General features: G+C 37.6%; 3 protein-coding genes across 3 annotated transcripts; 2 read left to right on the plus strand and 1 right to left on the minus strand.

Annotated features, from left to right (window-relative positions):
- Positions 1 to 67: 67 nt before the first annotated feature.
- On the plus strand, positions 68 to 21,278 carry LOC147495394 (cyclic nucleotide-gated ion channel 1-like). The gene is given in 10 exon segments (XM_086564050.1): positions 68 to 899; positions 1,526 to 1,879; positions 2,133 to 2,303; positions 4,326 to 4,737; positions 5,241 to 5,447; positions 5,877 to 6,157; positions 12,160 to 12,271; positions 13,358 to 13,594; positions 20,720 to 20,732; positions 20,735 to 21,278. Coding segments are annotated over 9 exon segments (2,157 nt in total). The 5' UTR covers positions 68 to 899; positions 1,526 to 1,535; the 3' UTR covers positions 21,115 to 21,278.
- LOC147495395 (uncharacterized) lies at positions 6,330 to 12,136 on the minus strand. The gene is made up of 2 exons (XM_086565299.1): positions 11,359 to 12,136; positions 6,330 to 11,170 (listed from the first exon to the last, which is right to left on the minus strand). The coding sequence occupies exons 1-2, from the start codon at positions 11,692 to 11,694 to the stop codon at positions 10,430 to 10,432; spliced, it is 1,077 nt and encodes a 358-aa protein (XP_086421425.1). The 5' UTR covers positions 11,695 to 12,136; the 3' UTR covers positions 6,330 to 10,429.
- Positions 14,880 to 16,847, plus strand: LOC147495396 (uncharacterized). The gene is made up of 2 exons (XM_086564051.1): positions 14,880 to 15,159; positions 15,336 to 16,847. The coding sequence occupies exon 2, from the start codon at positions 15,553 to 15,555 to the stop codon at positions 16,438 to 16,440; it is 888 nt and encodes a 295-aa protein (XP_086420177.1). The 5' UTR covers positions 14,880 to 15,159; positions 15,336 to 15,552; the 3' UTR covers positions 16,441 to 16,847.
- Positions 21,279 to 23,405: the final 2,127 nt, after the last annotated feature.

Genomic DNA, 23,405 nt, shown 5'->3' on the forward strand with positions numbered 1-23,405 from the left:
AGAATGAAACAAACGTCGTGCATTCAAAAACAAGTTGATATTTTTTCACACGGTCGATCGGCGATGGCATAGTAAGAAAATAAAAAATAAAAAGTAAAAAAATCACTCCAAAAAGTACATTTTTACGTGTCGCACCCTAATGAAGCCGGCTCAACGCTCTGTAAAATCCCTATTATTTTTGAACAAAACAAACTCCAGAATTATTACTTTTGAATTTTGACAGTCCCCTCATAAGTTTTGAGGAAGCGTATGTGAGTGTGTTTGGAAACCTTGTTCAAGACTTCACACAGCCATTGCCATTCCTGCCTTCTTCCTCTCACTTTCCTACGAAGGAACACAATTACGTAAAATTTGGTCTGTCAAGTTCGTAAATAAATGGATCCCTCTAGTAAAGAAAAAGTTGTGTCGGAGTTGTTCTCTGTCTTACTACATAGTTGTGATTTCCGCGTTGTACTAAAGAGTGGTGGGGACTCCAAACCAGAGTTTCTAAGTTGGGTGGAGAATGATCATTCTACTTATTTTAGATTTTTTTTCTTAATTTTGTAATGTTGGAGAGACCTACTTAATTAAGGTTCTCACAAAGATCTAACGGTAAATTTTTTTTTCATTTTTGCTATTAATACAATTACCTTTTAGCAAAAAAAAAAAAAGTTACTGTTAAAGTGAAAGTAGTCAAAAGTGTAATGAATACTTGAACCTCTCCGGCCAAGTACGTACTTGTCTGCCAACTTTTATACCTTCTCCCCCTTTTTGACTCATTTTCAATAGTCTTATACATTTAGTTTAATTTCTTACTCACGAAGTAATGTGGCAAGTTCTACAGTGCCTAGCGTCCGTGTTTCATAGTATAAAGTTAAACCACCCAAGCTTGTGTTGCACTAACAGTTCTCAATATTCAGGTACATTTCTCTCTCTCTCTGCTCTGCATTTCTTCTTTCTTGCTTTGCCGATTATATTTAGACTAGTTCTGATTGCATCCTCCCGGCCCTTAGGAGGAATGGTATTGATAATAATTCCTGCCGTTAATATTATAATATAAGAACTAAGCTTGGATGGGAGAGAATGCTATGAACTGTTGGGGAAGAGTCTAGTAGTTCCACTTCCTTTTACATGGCCTTAAACCATTGCTTGTTTTGAGACCTTCCTTAGGAGGACTAGAATTGTACTTTTAAAGGCTGTCCGAAGATCATTATCCTCTCAAAAATCTGATCTTGTTCTCTTTCCCATATACAAGTTATGAGTAACCAATTTCATACTCCATCACGACTTCAACCCATTGTATTCGGTTGTACACTGTTTATCTGGAATAGCAAGAACTAGGATCATATATGAGTATAGCATCCGATGGGGTAGGATATGCCTAAGATCCTGCAAATGATATGTAATTGTTGATCGTGCTTTATCTGTGTGGGGTAGATAGTGCCTAAGGCTGTTTCAATTAGAAACATTACTGCAATGTCGATGTTATTGTTGTTGTTGTTGTTGTTTTTTATATAGATATTACTTATTTATCTTTTTACTACAGAGTCATCGGAATGGATAATGTCCCATTGATATGCTATTACAATGGAGTTTTACAACACGGTACTAGAGATCCTATTTATGTTGGTGGTCACACCAGAGCTGCTTGGGTTTGGAAGAACATTAGCTTCACAGAATTTGTTATTAAGATGCATGAACTGTGCAAGGTCCCTTCCGACCAGACAACCATTGATATCAGATGCAGATACCTTATAGACCAACACACCTCAATTGCTATGCGTGTTGAGGATGATGATTCATTAAGTATCATAATGAATTTGCACCCAGATCAATGTAATGCAATTATCGTTTATGTTGAAAAATTGCCATGTCAAAAGTCAAACACCACAACTCAAAGGTATTATACATTATTATGAAATTCAAACCAATCTTTCCGTATATATATTGTTGATTTCTTCTACCATTATTATCAAACTACTCCAAGTGTGATTGATCTAATGATTTTCTGATGTTCATAATTAGAAAGCACAATAGGTATCTGCAACACTTTTTGAGTGAAATCATTATGGTAGATATTGTAATAACTTGTGGTTGTTAGTTTCATGTTCCTTAACTATTTTTTGTTTAATGATCATTTGTGATGCTCATAGGCATGAGAGAGGTTCCTCATCAGTTAATGCTGGCGGATTAGATTATATGGATAGCAAAGCAATGGAGGCTAACATCAATCAGTTAACAAGTAACAGTTATGACAACAGTGACTCCATTGTGATTCTTGACATGTGCTCTAGTCAATTCGAGAATTCTTCTTCTTTGCCAAGGTATTGCATCAGACAACTAAATTTTCCCTTAAAAAATTCTCCAAATTTTTAGCCTCATCATATGTACAGGCATAAATATCTGTAGGTATGGTAAACTTAAGCTAAAGGAGTTGGAAATAAGCTCTGGATCAAAATTACAAGAAGTGATGCCACAGGATTATAGAACAACTCCTGTAGTTGCTAATGAACACTTGGAACAGTCTGTTTGAGGCTTATTTGCTAGTGGGGATGTAAAAAATACCCATGGGGACGGGGCATCCATGGAGACCCGACCCGAATGGGGCAGGGTAAGGGGGTTGCTAGCTTGGGATGGGGACGGGTATGGGGAATCCCTGACTCCTCCCAAATAGGGATGGAGTGGGGACAGGGAATGGGGTCCCCTACCCCGCCCCAATTAAGTATTGCGGTTCGAAACTCATTAGCGTCGTCTATGGAATTTTTGCCTGTGTAACTATTTAAACCCTACAATAATAGTAGCCTTTGGGCACGGTTCCTCTAGAGCCCATTATGGCTCCTTACCCTCGTTACTGGAGATGTTAGCCTCCAGGCCAGGTACAGGGTGATGTGGCTGTTTAAATAGACCAAAGTAAAAGTGACTCCCCATAGAGGTGGCTCTCGTGCAGTGCGTAGCTGATGGGCTACTTAGGTGGCGAGGACATGGGATGTTTCATTGTTTAATACCTACTTGGGGTGTAAGCAACATTGTCTACATATGAAGAGGTTTTAAAAAAATGGTGTGCACATATTGAAATATATAATTACAACCTTGGGACCAGGGCCAATAGGTCACTCATCAAGGTTAAACTTAAGTTCCAAATTACTCTTAAAGAATAACATTAAACATGTAACATTACTACTCATAGGTCTGTCTAGATCACGCATCATCATCCAGATGTTCATTTAAGAATGATGTAAAGTGAAATGATATTGGGTTCAACGGATTGGCTCTGCTACAGGCGTTTTACCAGTTCGAGAGTGTTTTACCTGTTACAACCTACAGGTGATTACATATGCTTATATCCTTATATGTGTTTTAACTTGGAGCGTATAACTCAAAAGAAATTGACAATGAGTGGAGTGCTCGAGGAAGTTAAATATTATGATGCAAGGGTTAAGGCTTAAATGCCCAACGTGAATTTATAATCAACACGCCACCTCACTTGCGGGGTAACTTGAGGAATTAATTATATAAAGATTCAATGCTTTTTAAATGTCCAATGTGAGACTATACATTTCAATGACATGTTTATGTGTAATATGTTGGTAAGAGTTGTTAATAGACTTTGTAATCTGAGAGTGGGGCTATTGGAGAGAGACATAACAAGTATATGATTATATCAAATGTCCCGCGGACATTAAGTTATAGGGGAGTTTCAAGATCGTGCCTACATGGATTGTTACTCGAACACTGATTTAGTGTTTTAATTACTCTTATTCCAAAGAAGGAAGTGGCAGAAGATGTTAAGAATTTATACCTATTTGTCTCCTTGGATCCTTGTATATAACCGTATCAAAGGTCCTTCTAGAGGCTTAAGAAGGTTATGTGGAGAATCAAAATTGAATTTTATTGATGACAAGAAAAGGTCTAATACAGGGTAAGCCCCCGAGCTTGCTACTTGGCGTGTTCTTAGATGTTCACGTCTCTTTTGAAAGTTTTAGCTCTGTCCTGTAGATTGTGCGTTTGGAACATATTGATTTTTAACATGGTATCATTGAAGGGAATAGTGAGTACCAATTTTGATTCTATATCCCAGAGGTGATGATGTGGTAGGTCTTGACACCACAAGAATGCTGCATATAGACCTGTCACAGCGTTGATATATGTTGTATGTCTCTCTCCAGTAAGTACGTATTTCTAAGAATATATTGTGGTTGTTACTAAAGCTTCCAAACACTTCTTTTAGTACCCTTGATGTTTCACGTGGAACTCATGCTAGTTGTATTGCTATAATTTGTGATATTTTCCAGGTCACTGGATCAAGGTTTAAAAAGATTCATAAATCTGACAAAGTTTTTTTGCAGAAATGACACAGTTCACTTTGGTATATTCAGTGCTCTTCTAAGCTCGTGGTTCGGGATGAGAATCCTTGATCCTAAGGATCCATATCTTCAAAGGTGGACTATGATAATTATGCTATCTTGCATGCTTGCATTGGCTCTGGATGCTTTGTTCTTCTACATTCCGGGTATTGATGGTCAGATGAGTTGTCTTACCGGGGATAAGAATTTGGAGATAGTAACTTCTGTTCTACGATCGATTACTGATATCGTTTATGTACTGCATATCATATTTCAATTCCGCACTGGATTTTTTGTTCGTTCTTCTCGAATAGTGGGAAGTGGTGAGTTTGTCCAAGGTCGTGGAGTCATGGCTAGGCGATACTTGTGTTCCTTATTCTTGGTTGACATTCTTTCAGTTCTTCCTCTTCCACAGGTAAAATGTAGAAAATTCTTTTCAAGAATCAATAGTAAGTTTACTGTATCTTCTTCAATTGTATGAGCTTTTAAATTGTCTTTAACTCCATCGAGTATTTTGTAATCCCTTTTCTTTCTATGGTTGGTCTTAGGTTATTAGTCCATAGCTAATTCCGTGTTGATGTAATCTTTTGTATTATATTAATAGAGGGCATCTAGTGTGCGCAGGGTGTATGGGTGCGCAAGTCTAAGAGGACATAGATCCAGTACCTTGCCATGCAATACACCCTCAACTTGTGTGTATGAGTGGCCTAGATGCACTAGCTTTTTCTCTCTCCTGACGCACACTAGCTTTATGCATATTAATATATTATCTTTTTTCAATCCAAAAAAAAAAAAAAAACAACATTTCCATTGCATCTTAAAATCTGAATTTACAGTACTTTGCTCTCACTAACCTAGACCATGAAATATATACTTCGTCTTTTGTCTGTGGAATTGAATGTTCATTTCCAATATCAGGTTTTGACTCTGATCATGCCACGAATGAGCGGCTTAATTGATGTGAGGAAGACAAACTCACTGCACTATGTTGTTTTACTACAATATATACCAAGGTCTCTCCGTGTATATCTGCTATACAAAGAAGTCAGAATTATGAACACGATGATTTATATCGCCTTGGGCTGGAGCTTTTTCAACTTCTATCTTTACGTGCTTGCAAGTCATGTTAGTTTGAGTGTCACTTTCCTCCCAGTTTTTATTTACTTAATTATTTGTTTTGGGGCGATTAATGAAAGTAATCATTTCTTCACCAAGTCCTACTTTTTCATAGATGTGTAGAGAGTTTCTTTAGATAATACCTTCTGTTGAAAAATATTTTAATACTTGACAAGTTGACGTATAGCGCCGGCCGCTGGACTCCTATATTTATATTCTCACTTTAATAAGTACTAGGACAATCATTTGTATGACCTTATACAGAAACATGTATTATGCAGATTAATCGAAAAAGAATCATTCTGTGAATCCTCTGATAGTACAACATGTTTCCTTATGCTCAAATATTCTTCCTCTTTAATCCGACTGCAATAGAGCCTACCATACTCTCTTATTTGTTACTCGTTCAAGTGGGTTACTGCATGTTATTCTTGTCAGATTTATGGAGCCTTATGGTACTTTTTTGCTGTCGAGAGAGAATATATATGTTTGCGGCGTGCCTGTAGTAATACCACTACATGCAATCTCTCTTCTTTATACTGTGGCGTTCAAAGTACTGGAGGCAATGGATATCTAGAGGCTAAGTGTCCTATCATTGAACCGAATAAGACACTCTTTGATTTTGGAATATACCTTGATGTGCTTCAGTCTGGCATTCTGAAATCAAGTTTCCCTAAGAAGCTAATGTACTGCTTTTGGTGGGGCCTGCAAAATTTAGGGTATGTGCAGTTTTAAGTTATCCTTATTGATTCAACTCTAATAAGTTCTAATATTCTTGCATATCTAAGTAACATTGACACGGATACATGTGCCTGCATCCGACATGGATACAAAGTGTCTGACATGGTGAAATATCAATAACTAAGGTATATTACATATAATATGTGTTTGTGGTGGACACTTGGTTACGTATTCAACATGGATTATTTTTAAAATATGGGGTGTCCATGTAACATAGTTCATTATCTATAATCTTCTTTGCTTCTTTAAATACGAGAGCAGGTTTTCCCTCCGTAATTTTTAAAAGAACAGTTTAAAAACTCATCGCGGTTGTTAACATTCGGATAGAATCCTACCTTAGCAAAGGTGCTGACGTGCTGTTAAAATTATTTTGTTGATGGGTGTTTCAAAACACACTATACATAGAATGCTGGTGAGAAACAAGTTTGATGTGGTCTGGAAATACGTATATTAATAAACCACGTTTTTCCTTTAAACCATATTGCTTATGGTTTGACACATCTTTTGTAGCTATATGCTATATCATCAGAGAAGGCAAGATACAACTTCAACTTGGCATGGTTACATCATTTTTCAAAACTAAAAGCAATGCTACCAAAATTGCGCTTTACCTTACTTCAAAACTAGAAATATGTTAACGATCAAAACCGGGAACCGATAGAGATACAGGAGTTTATAAGAATAGTGCTTTCATAATGATAACAAAGAGAACAATCAAATAGTACTTTTACAATGTTAAGATACGAATAATTTTGGGGAGAGATTATATGAGAATCATATCTTATTGCATCATCATGTAGAGTGTTTCATGCATGTGTCTGTAGTTCCTGTTTTCTTAGAAACTAGTTATTCATATTTTCCCTACTTGTTTAGAATTCGTTGCATATCTATTGTGAGAACTTCACTTTGTAACAATATTCAGATCGAATATTGTTTAATTAATGAAAGAAGAATAACTCAAACAAGTGGGGAATGCAGAACCAAAAAGGAAAATTTTATTCATATTGGATTATTTAATACATCAATCATTATGGTTTATATAGAGATTACAATGACCAGAAAAGGAAAGACATAATAAGGAAAGTAATTCAATCCAATCAATTAATTGATCAGAACAAATCAATTAATTTATTATACTCAGGATCTCTAAGATATTATAATATCTATAGGATCTCTATAGGATCTCTAAGATATTATGCTATTATACTTCTAACACTCCCCCTCAAGCTGGTGTGAATATATCATACATACCCAACTTGCTAACAATTGAAGCAAAAGGCAGGCTTATGAACAACCTTAGTGAGCACATCCGCAAGTTGATGAGTGGTGGGAACATAGGAGGTACAGATCTCTCCAGAAGTAACTTTCTCTTTGATGGAAGTGACGGTCAATCTCAATGTGTTTCGTACGGTCATGTTGGACTGGATTGTGAGCAATACTAAGACCAGCCTTGTTATCGCAATACAAGGACATTGGACGTGGGATGGAGCAGCCTAATTCAGTCAGTAAAATACGAAGCCATAACAACTCACAAATACCGTGTGCCATAGAGCGAAACTTAGCCTCTGCACTTGATCGAGCAACTACTGATTATTTTTTGCTACGCCGAGTGACAAGATCACCACCAACCATTAGACTATAACCTGAAGTAGAGCGTCGATTAGTAACAGAACCAGCCCAATCTGCATCAGTCCAGGCCTCCACACGCATGTGTCCATGGTTTCAAAAGAGTAATCCTTTACCAGGACACCCTTTCAAATAGCATAAGACACGTAAAGCTGCATCAAGGTGTGTGGTATGGGGAGCATGCATAAATTGGCTGATAACACTCACTGCATAAGCAATATCTTGTCTAGTAAGGGAGAATAGATCAACTTCCCCATCAATCGCTGAAACCGACCAATATCGACCAGAGGCTTACCTTCAGAATCACCCAACTTATGATTCTGCTCAATGGGGGTGTCACTAGGTCGAGAACGAAGTTTACCAGCTGACGGAAGAAGATCTAACACGTACTTACACTGAGAGATAAATATACCAGCTTTCGACCTTGCCACCTCAATCCCCAAAAAATACCATAGAGGACCGAGGTCTTTAACCTCAAACTGCTGACTCAACAACTGTTTTAACTTGTGTATCTCAGTAGGGCAGTTGTCAGTAATAACTATATCATCAACATAAACAATGAGTGCAGTAATGTTCATCCCAATTCGTTTAACAAAGAGGGTGTGATCAGCTTGGCACTGGCGATACCCAATTCCAAGCATGACATTGCTGAAGTGCTCAAACCAGGCACATGGAGACTGCTTTAGACCGTACATTGACTTATTTAATCAGCAAACTTTTCCTACAACATAAGAAAAAATGATACCAGGTGGAAGGTCCATGTACACTTCTTCCTACAACTTGCCATGCTGGAAAACATTCTTGACATCCATTTGATGAAGTGGCCAAGAGTAGTTTGCTGCAAAGAGAGAGAGAGCAAAACACGGATAGAGTTCATCTTTGCCATTGGTGCAAATGTCTCCAGGTAATCTATGCCATAAGTTTGGGCATAACCTTTAGCGACTAGGCGAGCCTTATTATCCTTATACTTGTCCACTGTACCATCTGGTTTATATTTGACTGTGAACACCCATTTGCACCCTACAACAGACTTCTTTCCTTGTGGTAATGACACAAATTCCCAAGTACCATTCTTTTTCAATGCACGCATCTCTTCATCCATTGTTGCTTTCCAATGAGGAATGGATAAAACTTCTTTACATTTTTAGGAATGGATATGGATGAGAGTTTAGCTACAAATGAATGATAAGATGCAGACAAAACACGATATGAGACAAAACGATCAATAGGATGTTTAGTATGTTCTCCTTTGCGTTGAGCAACAGGAACATCCAAACCATAAGTGGTAGGGAGAGAGGAATTACCTATGGAATGACTTGGTTCCCTAGAGATGTGGTAGGGTGGCTCTGTGGTGACATTTTTGGGGCGTCTAGAGTATACTTGCATTTCTTTTGCTGCAGGTGGTACTACATCTAAAAATATTGGTGTGGATACCACATTATCATGGACAGTGGAAGGCTCCGGAAGGATTGGTAAGGCTAGGGGAGACGATGGTAGTGGCTCATCATTAGTGAGTGCATTGAACCACTCCCCCCGAGCAAGACTATGGTTAGGGTCCACAAAGAATGACTGATCTTCAAAAAGGAGACATCCATAGTGAAAAATCGACGACGAGTACTTGGATGGTAACACTTGTATCCCTTTTGGAACCTAGAGTATCCAAGGAACACACACTTTAATGCTTTTGAATCTAGTTTATTGAATCAAAGACGAGCACCCAAAGACTTTGGGCGGGACAGAGAAAAGGGGACAATCAGGACAAACCCAAGAGGTGTTTTGAACTCCAAGACACTCGATGGCATTCTATTAATGAGGAAACACGCAGTAAGGATAGCTTCACTCCATAGATATTGCGGAACATTCATCCCAATTATGAGCGCTCTTGTCATTTCTACCAAATGTCTGTTTTTTCTTTCAGCAATATCGTTTTGTTGGGGAGTAGAGACACATGAAGTTTGGTGTTCAATGTCATGCTCAACAAAAAAGTTTTCTAAGCCACTATAGGTATATTCTCCGCCATTGTCATACCTTAATATCTTAACCTTCTTCCCATACTGGGTATCCACCATTGCATGAAAATTGTTAAAAATTTGAGCTACCTCATTTTTTTGTTTCATCATAAACACCCACATGTAACGGTTGTAATCATCTACAAAGGTAACAATATAACGAAAGCCAAGATGTAATTGGGGAATGTCCCCACACATCAGAGTGCACAAGTGAAAAAGATGAAGAACTTTTATTAATACTAGGTGGAAAAGAAGACCTACAATGTTTTGCTAACTGACACACTTCACATTGGAAGTTAGACAATGGTCGAGACACAAATAAAGAGGGAAAGAGGTGCTGCAAATAAGGAAAGGAAACATGAGCGAGACGAATATGCCATCGCATTATTTGAGATTTATTGACATCATGATTGCTAGTAGACAAATTCATGTGTGATGATGGTTGATTCAAAGATGTGTTTAGCAAGTACAAGCCATTCACTTCACGACCACTGCCAACCAAGTCCTTGGGAAACACAATAAGATGGATAAAATGTCACACAACAGTTAAGATTTTTTGTGATACTACCAACTGAAACCAAGTTAGTTGCGAGATTAGGAACATGGAGAACATTGTTAAAAGGAAAGACTAGGTGAGACACTTATCGATCCTTTCCCTGTAACAGAGGACAATGAACCATCTGCAAGGCGGATTGTATCTTGTCCTGAACAAAGGTTATAGGATTGAAAGAAGGAAGACATACCACTCATGTGATCAGAAGCTCCTGAATCAATTATCCAGGATGGGGACTGAGATTTAGACACGTGGAGAGCAGATGCAGAGGTACCTGAGTGTGCAAACATGGAAGTGGCAGCAGGGGAACCCTCTAACTGTGACATGAGAGTCCTCAAACGCTCCAAATCAGACTGGGAGAATTGTATTGGTGTTGCAGGTCTTGTTACGGGTGCTTTCGACGCATCATCTCGATGATTGGGTTCAAAACTAGAAGTGCTATGAGCTGATGGTTTCCTTTTACCCTTAGGCTGGAAAGAGTCAGGATACCCAATTAGCTCATAACAGTTTTTCTTAATATGCCCAAAACGTCCACAATGTTTGCATTTTGGTCTCTCGTATGCTTGAGTACTCTGTGAAGGCTTGCTGAACTTCTTTTCACCAGTGGACTGATTCCCTGCCATTGCAGATCTATCTGCCATTGCAATATTATGAGATAAACCCATAATAGATCTGCTCTCCTCACTGTGTACATATGAACAAAATATTTGAACCCGAACCAGTTCAAATTCAGAATTTAACCCAGCCAAGAATTGAAATATACGACTATTTTCCATATACTTGTTGAATTGGTCAGCATCCTTCTGACTTTCCCATTAAAACGGCATATAGTGATCAAGCTCTTCCCACATATTTTGTAGTTCAGAAAAGTATGTGGGTAAAGATGTCTCCCCTGTTTCAGACTGGCGACATTTTGCTCCAACTGATACACATGAGCACTGTTTTGCGAATGAGAATATATTTGCGCTACTGACTCCTAGATCTGTTGTGCAGTTTTAAGGAATAAGTACCCTCTACTTATGTGTGGTTGCATTGAGTGTAGCAACCAGGACATGACTAAGGAATTATCTGCATCCCATTGCTCCCAAGATGAATCACTTATTTTTGGCTGTTTAATCTTGCCAGTCAAATATCTCGCTTTTCTTCTCCTAGTAATTGCCAACTTGGCAGATTGTGCCCATTCAAGATAATTCGTACTGTCGAGCTTCACTGTTGTGATCTGGAGAGTCAGGCTGTCATTCGTACTCTCGCCGAATGACCCAAACCCAATATTTGAAAAGTTAGGTGACTGTCTTGGAGTATTCTTTGACTGAACTCCGATTTCCATACTCTCATACCTCTCAGATCACAATACCCTATGACAACAGACTTAGGAAGGAAATGATGATGACGAAATTAAATAACAACAAGGGACATTTACTGTAAATTCAAATCCACTCTGATACCGTGTAACAATATTCATATCGAATATTGTTTAATTAATGAAAGAAGAATAACTCAAACAAGTGGGGAATGCAAAACCAAAAAGGAGAATTTTATTCATATTGGATTATTTAATACATCAACCATTATGGTTTATATAGAGATTACAATGACCAGAAAAGGAAAGACATAATAAAGAAAGTAATCCAATCAAATCAATTAATTGAACAGAACAAATCAATTAATTGATTATACTCAAATCTCTAAGATATTATACTATCTATAGGATCTCTAAGATAATATTATATTATCTATAGGATCTCTAAGATATTATGCTATTATACTTCTAACACACTTTTCTGTTCTACAGCTCCTTAGGCCAAAACCTGAAGACAAGTTCCTACATTTGGGAGGTCTGCTTTGCTGTCTCCATTTCTGTCTTCGGCTCGTTTATGTTTGTGCTTCTCATTAGCAATGTGCAGGTCAGTATTATAAACGCTTTGTAATGGCTTCAGTCTGTTGTTGTATGGGTAATATCGAGCCATACTTCTTACCGACATGTTTATTATGTTGGACTGTGGCCTTTTCCTTTCGTATGCGGTGTACATCATTTTTAACAGTATTCATCCCGATCAAGCTAACATTAAGAGGCTCCTTAGCTATGCTGTTAATTTGTATGATTCTGTATTTGTGACTCTTATGACCTTCTAACCTATGTATTGAGATTATTTCACCTCATCTCTAGGTATGCCCACATATGTCTATCCCCGAACCTCCATTCTATAGTTATAGAATTTGCCCTCTCCATAAGTTGGAGCTTATGGATAAATTTGCAATTTGACATGGTATGAAAGCTCAAGTTATGAGAGGTCTCGGCCTACCTTTGTTTTTTTCCAGCGTGTCCAGCTGAGGAGAGGAGCCTCCTCTCTAATAGAAGTTGCCCTCCCCAAAAGTTTGAGCTTATGTAGAAATTGTTTGTTGTTTTGAATACTTTTTTGTGTTTTGATTCCGGTGAAATGGACTATTCAAGCAAGAAGGAAGGAATTACCTATAATCCCTTTTTCTCATTAAAAATTCAAAACTCTTTGCAGTCTCTATTTCCATTTTTGGTCTGGTCTTATTTTCCCTTCTCATTGGAAATATGCAGGTCTGCTAGAAAGCCAATATTTCAAAATTTTATTTGTGTTTGTTTGAGAAAGAGTAATAAGATACTCATTACTTACATAGTTACATTACAGTTTTACGAAATGCTAATTTTATGGACGAAGAGAACAACTACATCATTCTAAACACAATGCTAATTTTTGTCACTAACTTGTAAGATTAAAAATTTAATATGTTATCGCCTGCTTATGGTTTTTCATATCATCTCATAATGCTTGACTTCATATTATAAGCTTATATTGATTAAGAATAAATGGATGATGTTGCTTTAACATATGATATATACCAAAAGATCCTGCTTATTTTTTCTTGCCTTTTTGTTTAATTCAGTAAAAAGAGAAAACTACTAATTTTCTATGCCTACTCTAGATTCACGAGCTTATTATTCTTTGTTGTTCTTGCAGACATATTTGGAGTCTAGCAATGTTAGGTTACAAGAGATGAAAGTAAAACGACGAAATGTAGAAGAGTGGATGTCCCATCGTTTACTCCCTGAGAACCTGAAGGATCGAATCAGACGTTATGAACAGTATAAATGGCAAGAGACAAGAGGTTTTGAAGAAGAATATTTGCTTCGTGACCTACCCAAGGACATCAGGAGGGATATTAAGCTCCATCTCTGCTTGGACACACTAAGGAGAGTGAGTACTTCTACACCTCTGTTTTAGATTTTTCATGAGTATTTTCACACCTTTTTTTTTAAATTTGTTTGATCTTCATTACATCCTCAGCTTTCCTGGTAAGAAGGCCTGCAAAGAGTCAACCAACACATCACCTTTCCTAAAATGTGAATATCATAAGAATTCATTTCTCGATGCAGTCTTCATTGTTGTTAATATCCTGAGTTTTTGTATGGGCTTAGCTGGATTTAGTTCTGGAACTCATGATCTAAACTGGTGCCACTGAAATTCAAGGGACCACATGGGTTACAAAAGCGTCAGTAGTATCCATATAGGAGTGAATCTTCCCTTAACTAGTACCAAGTCCTTCTGGTATAAAATATGCCCCTATGCTCAAAGGTGGGTAAGTGGGGACAGTATTGGTGATAGTGAGATACGTAGGTGTAACAGGTGACATTAGTGTCTGTTGAGATTAGTAGTCCCTAATAGGGAGTTTAGCCTAGGCGATTATTATAAAAAGTTCTTGGGCTGCTCCACTCATTGGCATTTGGCATTCAGTTAGATGCTCGATGGCTCATTAGCAGTCTACTTCAGTATTTGGCCCGAATCACTCATTGCCAATTGGTGTTCCATTGGATGCTATGTGTCTATGGTTCTGCTAAAGTATTATTTTCAATAGAGTCTATAATGTAATGGAACTTTAGGGGCTAAAATTAAGCGTGAGTGATTGTGAGAGCGTTTTTTCCCAGGGTCAATAGAGTCATTTCGTGAACTTTTATTTCTTCTTTTAGTTTCTCTTATCTTCAAAACAGTACTTGGAGGGAAAAAGAGATAAAAGCTTCCCCTTTTGTGGGGCGGGGGGGGGGGGTTTCTGAGGAATCTGGTCGGGCTTCTCTCTGTCTAGTATGGATCCTTCAGAGTTTGAAGAAACCCCAACACCAAGAATAACCATCATTCAAGGCGAACCATCGAAAGAACAGTCTCAAAGCCAACAAGCTACACAGGTCTTGATTCCGAATAGTGAAGAAGCCGCAACGAAACCAAGCAACAACAATGAAGGAAAGATGTCTTATGCTGACAAAGCAAGGGACAGAATGACACAAACAGTACACTTGGAATCTCTTCCCATTCCAAGCAAGAGGGGAAATACTTTAGCAATTAAATTGTCAGCCAAATCCGTGGAAAAAGGTTTAGAGGCTTGGCTGGATATGCAAAAACTGAATTTGGAGAGTGCTAGAGCTGAAGCTAACACTAAATGGGGCATGACAGAAGCAGTTAAGATCTCACCACTAGGTAAGGGTCATTTAATGTTGAGATTTAAGAATGATATAGATTTCAAAGAAGTGAGTTTCGGTGGTCCATGGTATCTTGGTTCTCAACTACTTAGACTATCACCATGGACACCAAATTTCAATATAGAAACTTGTTATGTGCATGTATGCACATGTTGCTTTTAGAGTAATTGGTTATAGTGGGGGTAATGTTTAGTGGACGTGTGTAATACTTGTTGTAAGTGGGTAGTGGTCATTATGTGTTAGTGGGTACTTTAGTGGTAGTTGCAAATTAGTATGCAAGTCTTATAAATAGTTGTAACCTAGGTTACATTGACACGGGTAGGTGTGTCCGTATCGGACACGGATACGAATTGTCAGACACGGCAAAATATCAAAATTCGAGGTAAATTACATACAATATGTGTGGACACGTGGATACGTATCCGACACGGATTTTTTTCAAAATATGGCGTGCCCATGTAACCTAGGTTGTAACCATGTACTAAATTAGAGATGAGAAGAATATTATTGTAGTTTGCACTTGTGTGTGGATTAGGAGGTCAAAGGCTCCTCAATAAGCCTTAATATTATGTGTTTTCAATACAATCACGAAGTGATTGTATCAGAACTCACAGACACTCAACTGCTCTAGTTTGGGTGAAATTTCCCAGGCTCAGTTTTGAATACTGGGAGGTGGACAGTCTCATGGCAATGGGAAGAACTATCGGAAATCCTATTCGAGTAGATAAGAACTCACTGGAAAGAAACAATGGGTATTATGCAAGTGTACTAGTAGACATAGATCTGTCGAAAGCTGTTCCTGATAAAATCTTAGTGGAAGTTGAAGGTACTAATAATGAATTCTGGCAAGAGGTACGACTAGGCAAACTGCCAAAATTTTGCAACCATTGCAAAATTGTGGGTCACTTGGTGGGAGATTGTAGGCTCCTCAAGAAAGATCTGATAACAGCACCTACGGTTACGATTTCTACTAAAGAAGGAGGTGACAAGGAGAGCCAAATGAACAAAAACCAAAAGAAAAGATGGAGACAGAAAGCGAAACAAACCGAAGCACTGAATGTTACAGAAACTATTCCACCAGCAAATGAAGTTGTGGAAGTAGTAATGGTGGATAAGGATCAAGAAGTTGGAGGGAATGGGGGAACATGTAATGATATGGACACTGATGGGGAGGCAAATGACAGTTCAGATTATGAAGAGGATGCCGAGACAGTGGACAGTGAACAAGGTTTTGAGGATGTGGTTGATACTGCACAAGAATTTGTTGAGAGGACAAACACTGAACAGGACATGGGGAACATGAAAGACAAAGAGCATGAAAGTATGTCAAGGGCCATAGTGGTTCATAACTCCCAAGAGGATGTTATAATGGCACACAAAGCTATAGACACAGCCTGGAGAAATCTAGTAGAAGAGGCAGCAGAAGTAGTAATAAATGAAGAGGGTGCACCGGTGGATAGTGTAGGCATGGTCCTAGCACTAGGTGTAACTGATGTGATTGTGGATCATATAGATATACCAGAGTCTCAATCAGTAACTTCTAGTCCTTTAATTGTACACAATGAGTTTTAGAGTCTGGCTTCGGGATTTGAAGTCTTACTGATGTTATTGTAAGGTCAACTTCAATTGTCAGTTGAGAAGGAGGTGATATAAGTTGCTACAAGATGGATGGAAGCCCAGAACCATGGAAGCTTCAACTAGCAAAAAAAAAACATAACACTAAATATACAGCTCAAACTGTTTCTCCACCCGGAACCAGGTTGAGAGTGCAGGTGCAGAAGAAACCCTGATGCATGAGCATGGATTATTAATTAATTAGTAGTTTATATTTTGTTTGGTTTCCTAATTCAATTAGGAATTAGATGGTTTCCTATTTAGTTTCTAATTAGGTTCAGTAGTTGTTTTCTTATATAAAGGCATCTAGGCCTTCATTGTTGGATTGGTTATTATGGAATATTAATTATTTGAGAATTGTTCTTCATGTTTGAAGGTTTAAACTCTAGATTTAGGTGTTTGTTTTATTAAATCTTATTGATGTTCATCCATTGTTGAAACTTCCGCCAAAAAAATACATCAGCAATTTAGACCTGAGATTCTATGTATTGCGGAGCCAAAGAGTGATTCGGTGTTGTCTCTGGGACTTTCTTATTTAGATTATCAGTTTTTTCACAATGAAACAAGTTATAGAAAAGGCAATATTTGGGTTTTGTGGAGAGGAGTGAATGTTAGCCGTATTCATGCCTCTACTCAACATGTTACAGTGCTTGTAGAGGACTGTGTTGTTACTGCAGTTCATGCAGCTTGTCTTATGGTGCAGAGAAGACAACTTTGGGCTGAGTTTGAAAATCTTATGCCTAATCTACCTTGGGTAGTGTTAGGGGATTTCAATGTTGTCTTACATAATGATGAGAAAAAGGGGGGTCTGCCTCCTAGAAGGTCTTCGATGCTAGAGTTTTTAAATTGGTACAATAACTGTGATTTACAGCTTAGTGATCATGTGGGACTCAAGTATACATGGTGTAATAACCAGCATGGCTCAGGGACGATTCTTGCTAGCCTTGATAGAGCTTTCTATAATCAGGCGTGGATCCAAAAGTTTGGTGGTTGGACGATTTAATCAAGCATGGACTAGTCATAAAGAGTTCAAAGACTTCATGAAGTGTTCCTGGCCGCCTTATGTTGAGGGCTTCCCTGTTTTTCGTATGAATAAGAAGCTTCGAATGTTAAAGGAGTCACTCAAAACCTGGAATTTATCTGTTTTTGACTTTTTGGTAACATTGAGCAAGCTGTGAATAGAGCCCAAGCAGATTTTGCATTGGCACAAGATGAGACCGACAATGACCATACTAATGATCGATGCAAAACTGAAATGGAAGAGAAGGAAGAGGCTTTGCTGCTGAGCAGATCGAAAGAACAGAAGTACTTTTGGAAGATGAAGAGCAAAGATTCTTGGTTGAATGATAACGACAAGAATTCGTCTTATTTTCACAGAATTTGTCAAATAAGGCAAACCAAGTCTCTAATACTTGAATTGCAAACTGAAGATAATGCCCAACTACACAGTAAAACCGATATCTCCCATTACATTGTCCAATATTATACTGACAAGTTCAGGTATAAGGAGGTGAATATGGATGAAGAGCTGCTAAATTTCCCATCCCACACAAAGTAACGGATGAAGGCAATATGATGTTGCGTGCAATTCCAACATAGTGTGAAATTTGGACAGTAGTGAAGACATGAAGGCTACCAGCTCTCTAGCCCCAATGGATACAATGGCCACTTCTATGTTCATTGCTGGGATTTGATCAAGTATGATGTTTGTAATGTGGTCAAGTCTTTTTTCAGGGAAGGTATCATACCCAATGGTGCCAATGCGAGTTTCATTACTTTAGTTCCAAAAGATAGGAGTGCTTCTAAGTTATCTCAGTACAGATCTATATGTGAGCAATTTTCTGATCAAGCTCTTCTCCAAAATTATGCAACAAAGGCTCAATACTATCATCGGTGACCTGGTTTCCAAAGAACAAAGTGGGTTTATCAAAGGCAGATCCTCTCAAGCTAGTATTGGTTTTGCATCGGAAATGATAAATGAATTGAATAAGAAGAGATATGGTATTAGCAGTTGTGGGTGGCAGTGGTATTAGCAGGCATGGTCATCAACTGGAGAAGTAGAAATCGATGCATCTTTGAAGGGGAACAACTGAGTCTATGTTAAAAAAAAAAACACAATTGAGGACTAATATCCATTTCTCTTACTGCCTTGCTACAGGCCAAATGAATAGAGGGGGTAGTGCGTCTCGTATCTTGAAGAATTGGTGTTTGCCAAACAAGAGACAGAGGGCACCTAGGATCAAGGATTGGAAATGGTTCCCACCTGAGAGTGGCATCATAATAGCTAATGTCGATGGGGCTTCTTGTGGTAATCCTGGCCCTTCGGGCTATGGTGCGTGCTTTAGAAATAATGAATGTGTGTTCCTAGTGCTTCTTTGCAGGAATATTGGTCATCAGACAAATTTCATAATGAAGTGCTTTAGAAATAATGAAGGTTTGGGTGGAGTCAGACTCGACATCTTCTGTTAATGCTTTTGGAACTTCAAGTGTACCTTGGTGTATGAAGCAGCGATGCATAGAACACTTAGACTATTGCAAATTGACTCCAGTTTGGAGAGAAGCCAATTTCACAGTTGACCAATTAGCAAAGTACTCTATCAGGTTTCAAGACAATGATCACGTTATTTTTATTGTAAAACCCTCATGGATAACCAAATGGGAGGTTCCAGAGCATGTCTATAACAGGTTTTGTTAAGCTCTTATAGTGCTACTGTGTGTGCAGAATGTAAGTAACTCCTGTACGTTTGTACACCACCACCACCACCCCCCGCTTCCACCTCTCATCAATACTGAGAAAAAAAAAATGGGAAAAAAAAAGTTATTTTCACATTAGCAAAGATGGGAATTATCAAGTAAGCGGAGTGAACGTTTTGGGCTGGGGGTTGGTATGTGGCCCAAAATGTTGTTTTGTTGGTTTTTGTCTGACTGTCCTCATTCTCCGCACAAATTTCTCCTCACTCTCCGCCTTCTTCTCTCCAATTTCGCCTCCTCTACGCCAAACTCACACAACACTTTTCAAAAACTCCTCTCTCTCTCTCGACTATGTCTCATCTCCCGTCTCTTTAACACCCCATCTCTCTCAACTACTTGGGTTTGTTTTATCTCACGGAAAAACACTCCAACATAGTATCAAGAGCATAAGTTTTGGTCCTGGTAATTGCAAAGAGGATAGCGCACTTGATTGGAATTGCAAAAAATTGTTGAAAGAAGTTTGATTCAATCTCATTCACTTCATTTGTATGAAGACTTGTTCCTTTGGAGCAACAATGTATGACGTGAGTTTGTTATTTGTGAAGAAAATTGTGTTGGTTTGTTTGCTTTCTTATTGATTTGCATTTTATTTTGGGTCAATATAGTAAGTTCTTATTGGGCTTTTGTTGAGGTATTTGTTTTGCTTGAGAGTGAATGGAAGTTAGTTTGTGGTATTTGGTATTTGATTGAACTTGGCTGCAAGTTGTTTGATGAAATGTTTACAATAGTGTAGGGACAAGTTGGTTGAGTAGCACTTCAATTTGGTGGTGTGAATTGGTATAGGTCATGCAAATGTGAGTGATGACAATAGCATTTTTCTTCCACTAGTAGTTTAATTTGGTAGTGAAATTCTCGTGTCCCAGCAACAGTTTGAAGCCACTTGGTGTACATATTGTGGTTATTTGCATCATAGTCTTGATGGATTGTAATTGATAGTTGTTTGTACTTCAAGTTGAGCCTTCGGGATGCTTAACTTGTATGCATATGTATTATGTATCTCTTCCGCTTGAATGGTTCTCTTGGATAGCAGTTTTCTTTGCTATTTGGGCTTTATGAGTCTCATATGTTGTGATTGTTTTAGTTCATATTACGATTTCTTATGATTCTTTGTTTTTCTCTCTCTTCCAGCCATCTGTAAATTTTATTGCCTAACCATGGCATACACAAGGGCTCCGCTCACTCCTCACTGCTATGCAGTTATACTAGTATATATATGAACTTTGTATTTAATGCGCCTGTTTGGTGGGTGAACCTTTATTTTTTTCTTTTTTTTTCGCTACGATTTCTTTCGCTTATCTACACACGCTTTGTGTAACTTTTTGTTCTTTTAATTCTACTAAACTTTTCATGTAATTTGCCTGGAATGACTTAAAACTTGGATGTGACCCCAGACCCCTCTGACGGAGGGTTTTACACTATTACTTCGTGGCCTCCTAAAAGGAGCTGCATGTCTTCGTTAACCATATAATTTCGTGTTTGCTTACAGGTACCAATGTTTAAAAAATGGATGAGCATCTTTTGTATGAAATATGTGATCGCCTGAAACAGGTTCTGTACACAAAGAACAGCTTCGTCATTGGGGAGGGTGACCCAGTTGATGATATTCTTTTCATCGTGAGAGGTAAACTTTTAACAACCACCAAAGCTGACTTGAGCGACTTCATGAATTACGATTATCTCAAAGCTGGAGATTTCTGTGGACAAGAGTTGCTCACATGGGCTCTAGTTCCCCATTCCTCTTCCAACCGCCCAATCTCGACAAGAACTGTACAGGCCTTGTCTGAAGTTGTAGCTTTTGCTCTTACCGCGGACGACTTGAAGTCCATAGCAAGCAACTCACAGTTCCGCATGAACCTGATTTCTTTTGCTGAAGATCGTTAGTGTTGCACAGCGAAAAAAGTCACTGTCTCCCTATGAAATTGGCTTGGTCTTGACAATTTAAATTTTAAAGTGGTATATTATGCTTTTCCAATTTGATGTATAGTAACGCTATTGTTTTTAAAAGTTGAAAACACCAATAAAGTTAGCTAGATATTCAAAATTGAGGTGGTGGTTTCTTCTTTAGGTACTTTCTTTCTCTCATGTGTTTCATCTTTCTGTGCTCTGCATTTCTTCTTTCTTGCTTTGCCAATTAAATTTAGACTAGTTCTGATTGCATCCTCCCGCCCTTAGGAGGAATGGTATTGATATTAATTCCTGCCGTTAATATTATATTAGAAGAACTAAGCTTTGCATGGGAGAGAATGCTATGAACTGTTGGCGAAGAGACGTGGCCTTAAACTTTGCTTGTTTTGAGACCTTCTTTGGGAGGGCTGGAATTGGGCTTTTAAAGCCTGTCGGAAGATCATCATCCTCTCAAAAATCTGATCTTTGTTCTCTTTCCCATATTCAATTTATGAGTAACCAATTTCATACTCAGTCACGAATTCAACCAATTGTTTTACGTTGTACACTATTTTTCTGGAATAGCAAGAACTAGGCTCGTATATGAGTATAGCATCCGATGGGGTAGGATATGCCTAAGATCCTGCAAATGATATGTAAATCGTTGATCGTACTTTATCTGTGTGGGGTAGGAGATGCCTAAGGCTGTTCCAATTAGAAACATGGAGTTTTTTTACTTAACCCCCTTTTTACTTAACTCTCCACAACTAGACTTCCTTTTGAGATAATCCTCCATTTTGGAAATAATTGATTGCCCCCATTTCAGAGTTAATTTTTTATATTGACAATTTTACCCTTATATCAAATTTGTAAAAACTCTCTATTTTTAACGTATGTCAAAATTTTGAAAATTCAAAAAATAAAATAAAATAAAAATCTGAAAACTCAAAAAATCCAGAAAATTTAAAAAAAAAAAAAAAAATTTTTTTTTTTTCTATGCCACAGTGCCACACTCATAACTTTTCACATATATTTAGCCGATTAAAAAAACTTAAAAATAGGGTATTGTAGATTCATAGTAAACAATATAATAACTGATTAACTGTTGATGTTTCTGATCTCCAATTGACCCACAAACTTTGATGAATTGATATCACATGAAACAGGGCTTAGCAGTGGTGTTTGGATCTTTTCATTGCTTTTAATGCAACAAGAAACTCCAATACATTTACCCACCTCCATCCTTTTACTAGGGTATACAAGCCTGCGTACAAGCCTACAAGGTAATTAATGGTGTTAATATGATGATTTACTTAGTTTTGACTTTTGAACGATGCCGCCGGAGATATCAATTCGTATTTCGTTTTAAATTAAAGGATGTCACACACTCACATGTTATCAAGTGCTGAATTAAAAGCACTAGAGAAATTGGTTTGGTTTCACCAATGCCAACATTTGCGAATCAATTTAAATTACAAAACCCAACATGGGTAGCAGTAATGATCTGTTCTCAGCCATAGCTAGTAATTTAAGTGGTTTTTCCAATTTTTTTTTGTTTTTCGAATTATTCACGAATTATTCATAGAATTATAAGGTTTATTAAAAAAAATAAAACGAATAATTTGTCCTTTTGAATTTTTGAATGATTATGGTTTAATTCAATTGGTTGGGTCGGGCTTATAATTGCGAATTATTCGCTTATTTCTTATTCACTTAATTATAAGGTTTGGCTTAATAAAATGATATTTGTATTATTTTTTCATGAATAAAATTGTAAAAATAAAAATAAAAAAACGTTATATACTTATATATCAAAATTTTAAATGTAAAATATATAAAAATCCTCAAAAATCCAGAATTTTAAAGAAATATATTCATATTATACCCGTGATAAAACACGATATCGTATTTTTTACCGTTAATTGACCCACAAACTTTGATTGGACCGAATATTTAAAAGTATTATTGTTGAAAATTTGAATCTTAGGCCTTTTACTAGGGTATACAAGCCTGCGTATAAAGATTGATTAATCGAACTTTTTTTGCCGAACGATGCCGCCGGATATATCAATTCGTATTTCGTTTTAATTTACTAGCTATGTTCTCAGCTTCTAAGATCCTAAAACTAAGTAGTCAGCTTCTAAGATTCTACAACCAAGTAGACTGAAAATAAATGATGTATGAAATCTTCTTTTTCTAGTTAGTGTTGGGGATTATACCAATACCAATCGATTTTCCCACTACACAGATAATTTGTATTTGAACACAATTCAACTCCAGACAAATTC

This window comes from Coptis chinensis, chromosome 6, assembly GCF_015680905.1.
Source record: "Coptis chinensis isolate HL-2020 chromosome 6, ASM1568090v1, whole genome shotgun sequence".
NCBI classification, from domain to species: Eukaryota; Viridiplantae; Streptophyta; class Magnoliopsida; order Ranunculales; family Ranunculaceae; genus Coptis; species Coptis chinensis.

Coding starts and splice junctions, on each gene's coding strand:
- LOC147495396 (XM_086564051.1), top strand. CDS start 15,553: ATGGCAATGGGAAGAACTATCGGAAATCCTATTCGAGTAGATAAGAAC.
- LOC147495395 (XM_086565299.1), bottom strand. CDS start 11,694: ATGGAAATCGGAGTTCAGTCAAAGAATACTCCAAGACAGTCACCTAAC. Junction 11,171..11,358: donor GGTACTTATTCCTTAAAACT/GCACAACAGATC, acceptor TGGGAAAGTCAG/AAGGATGCTGACCAATTCAA.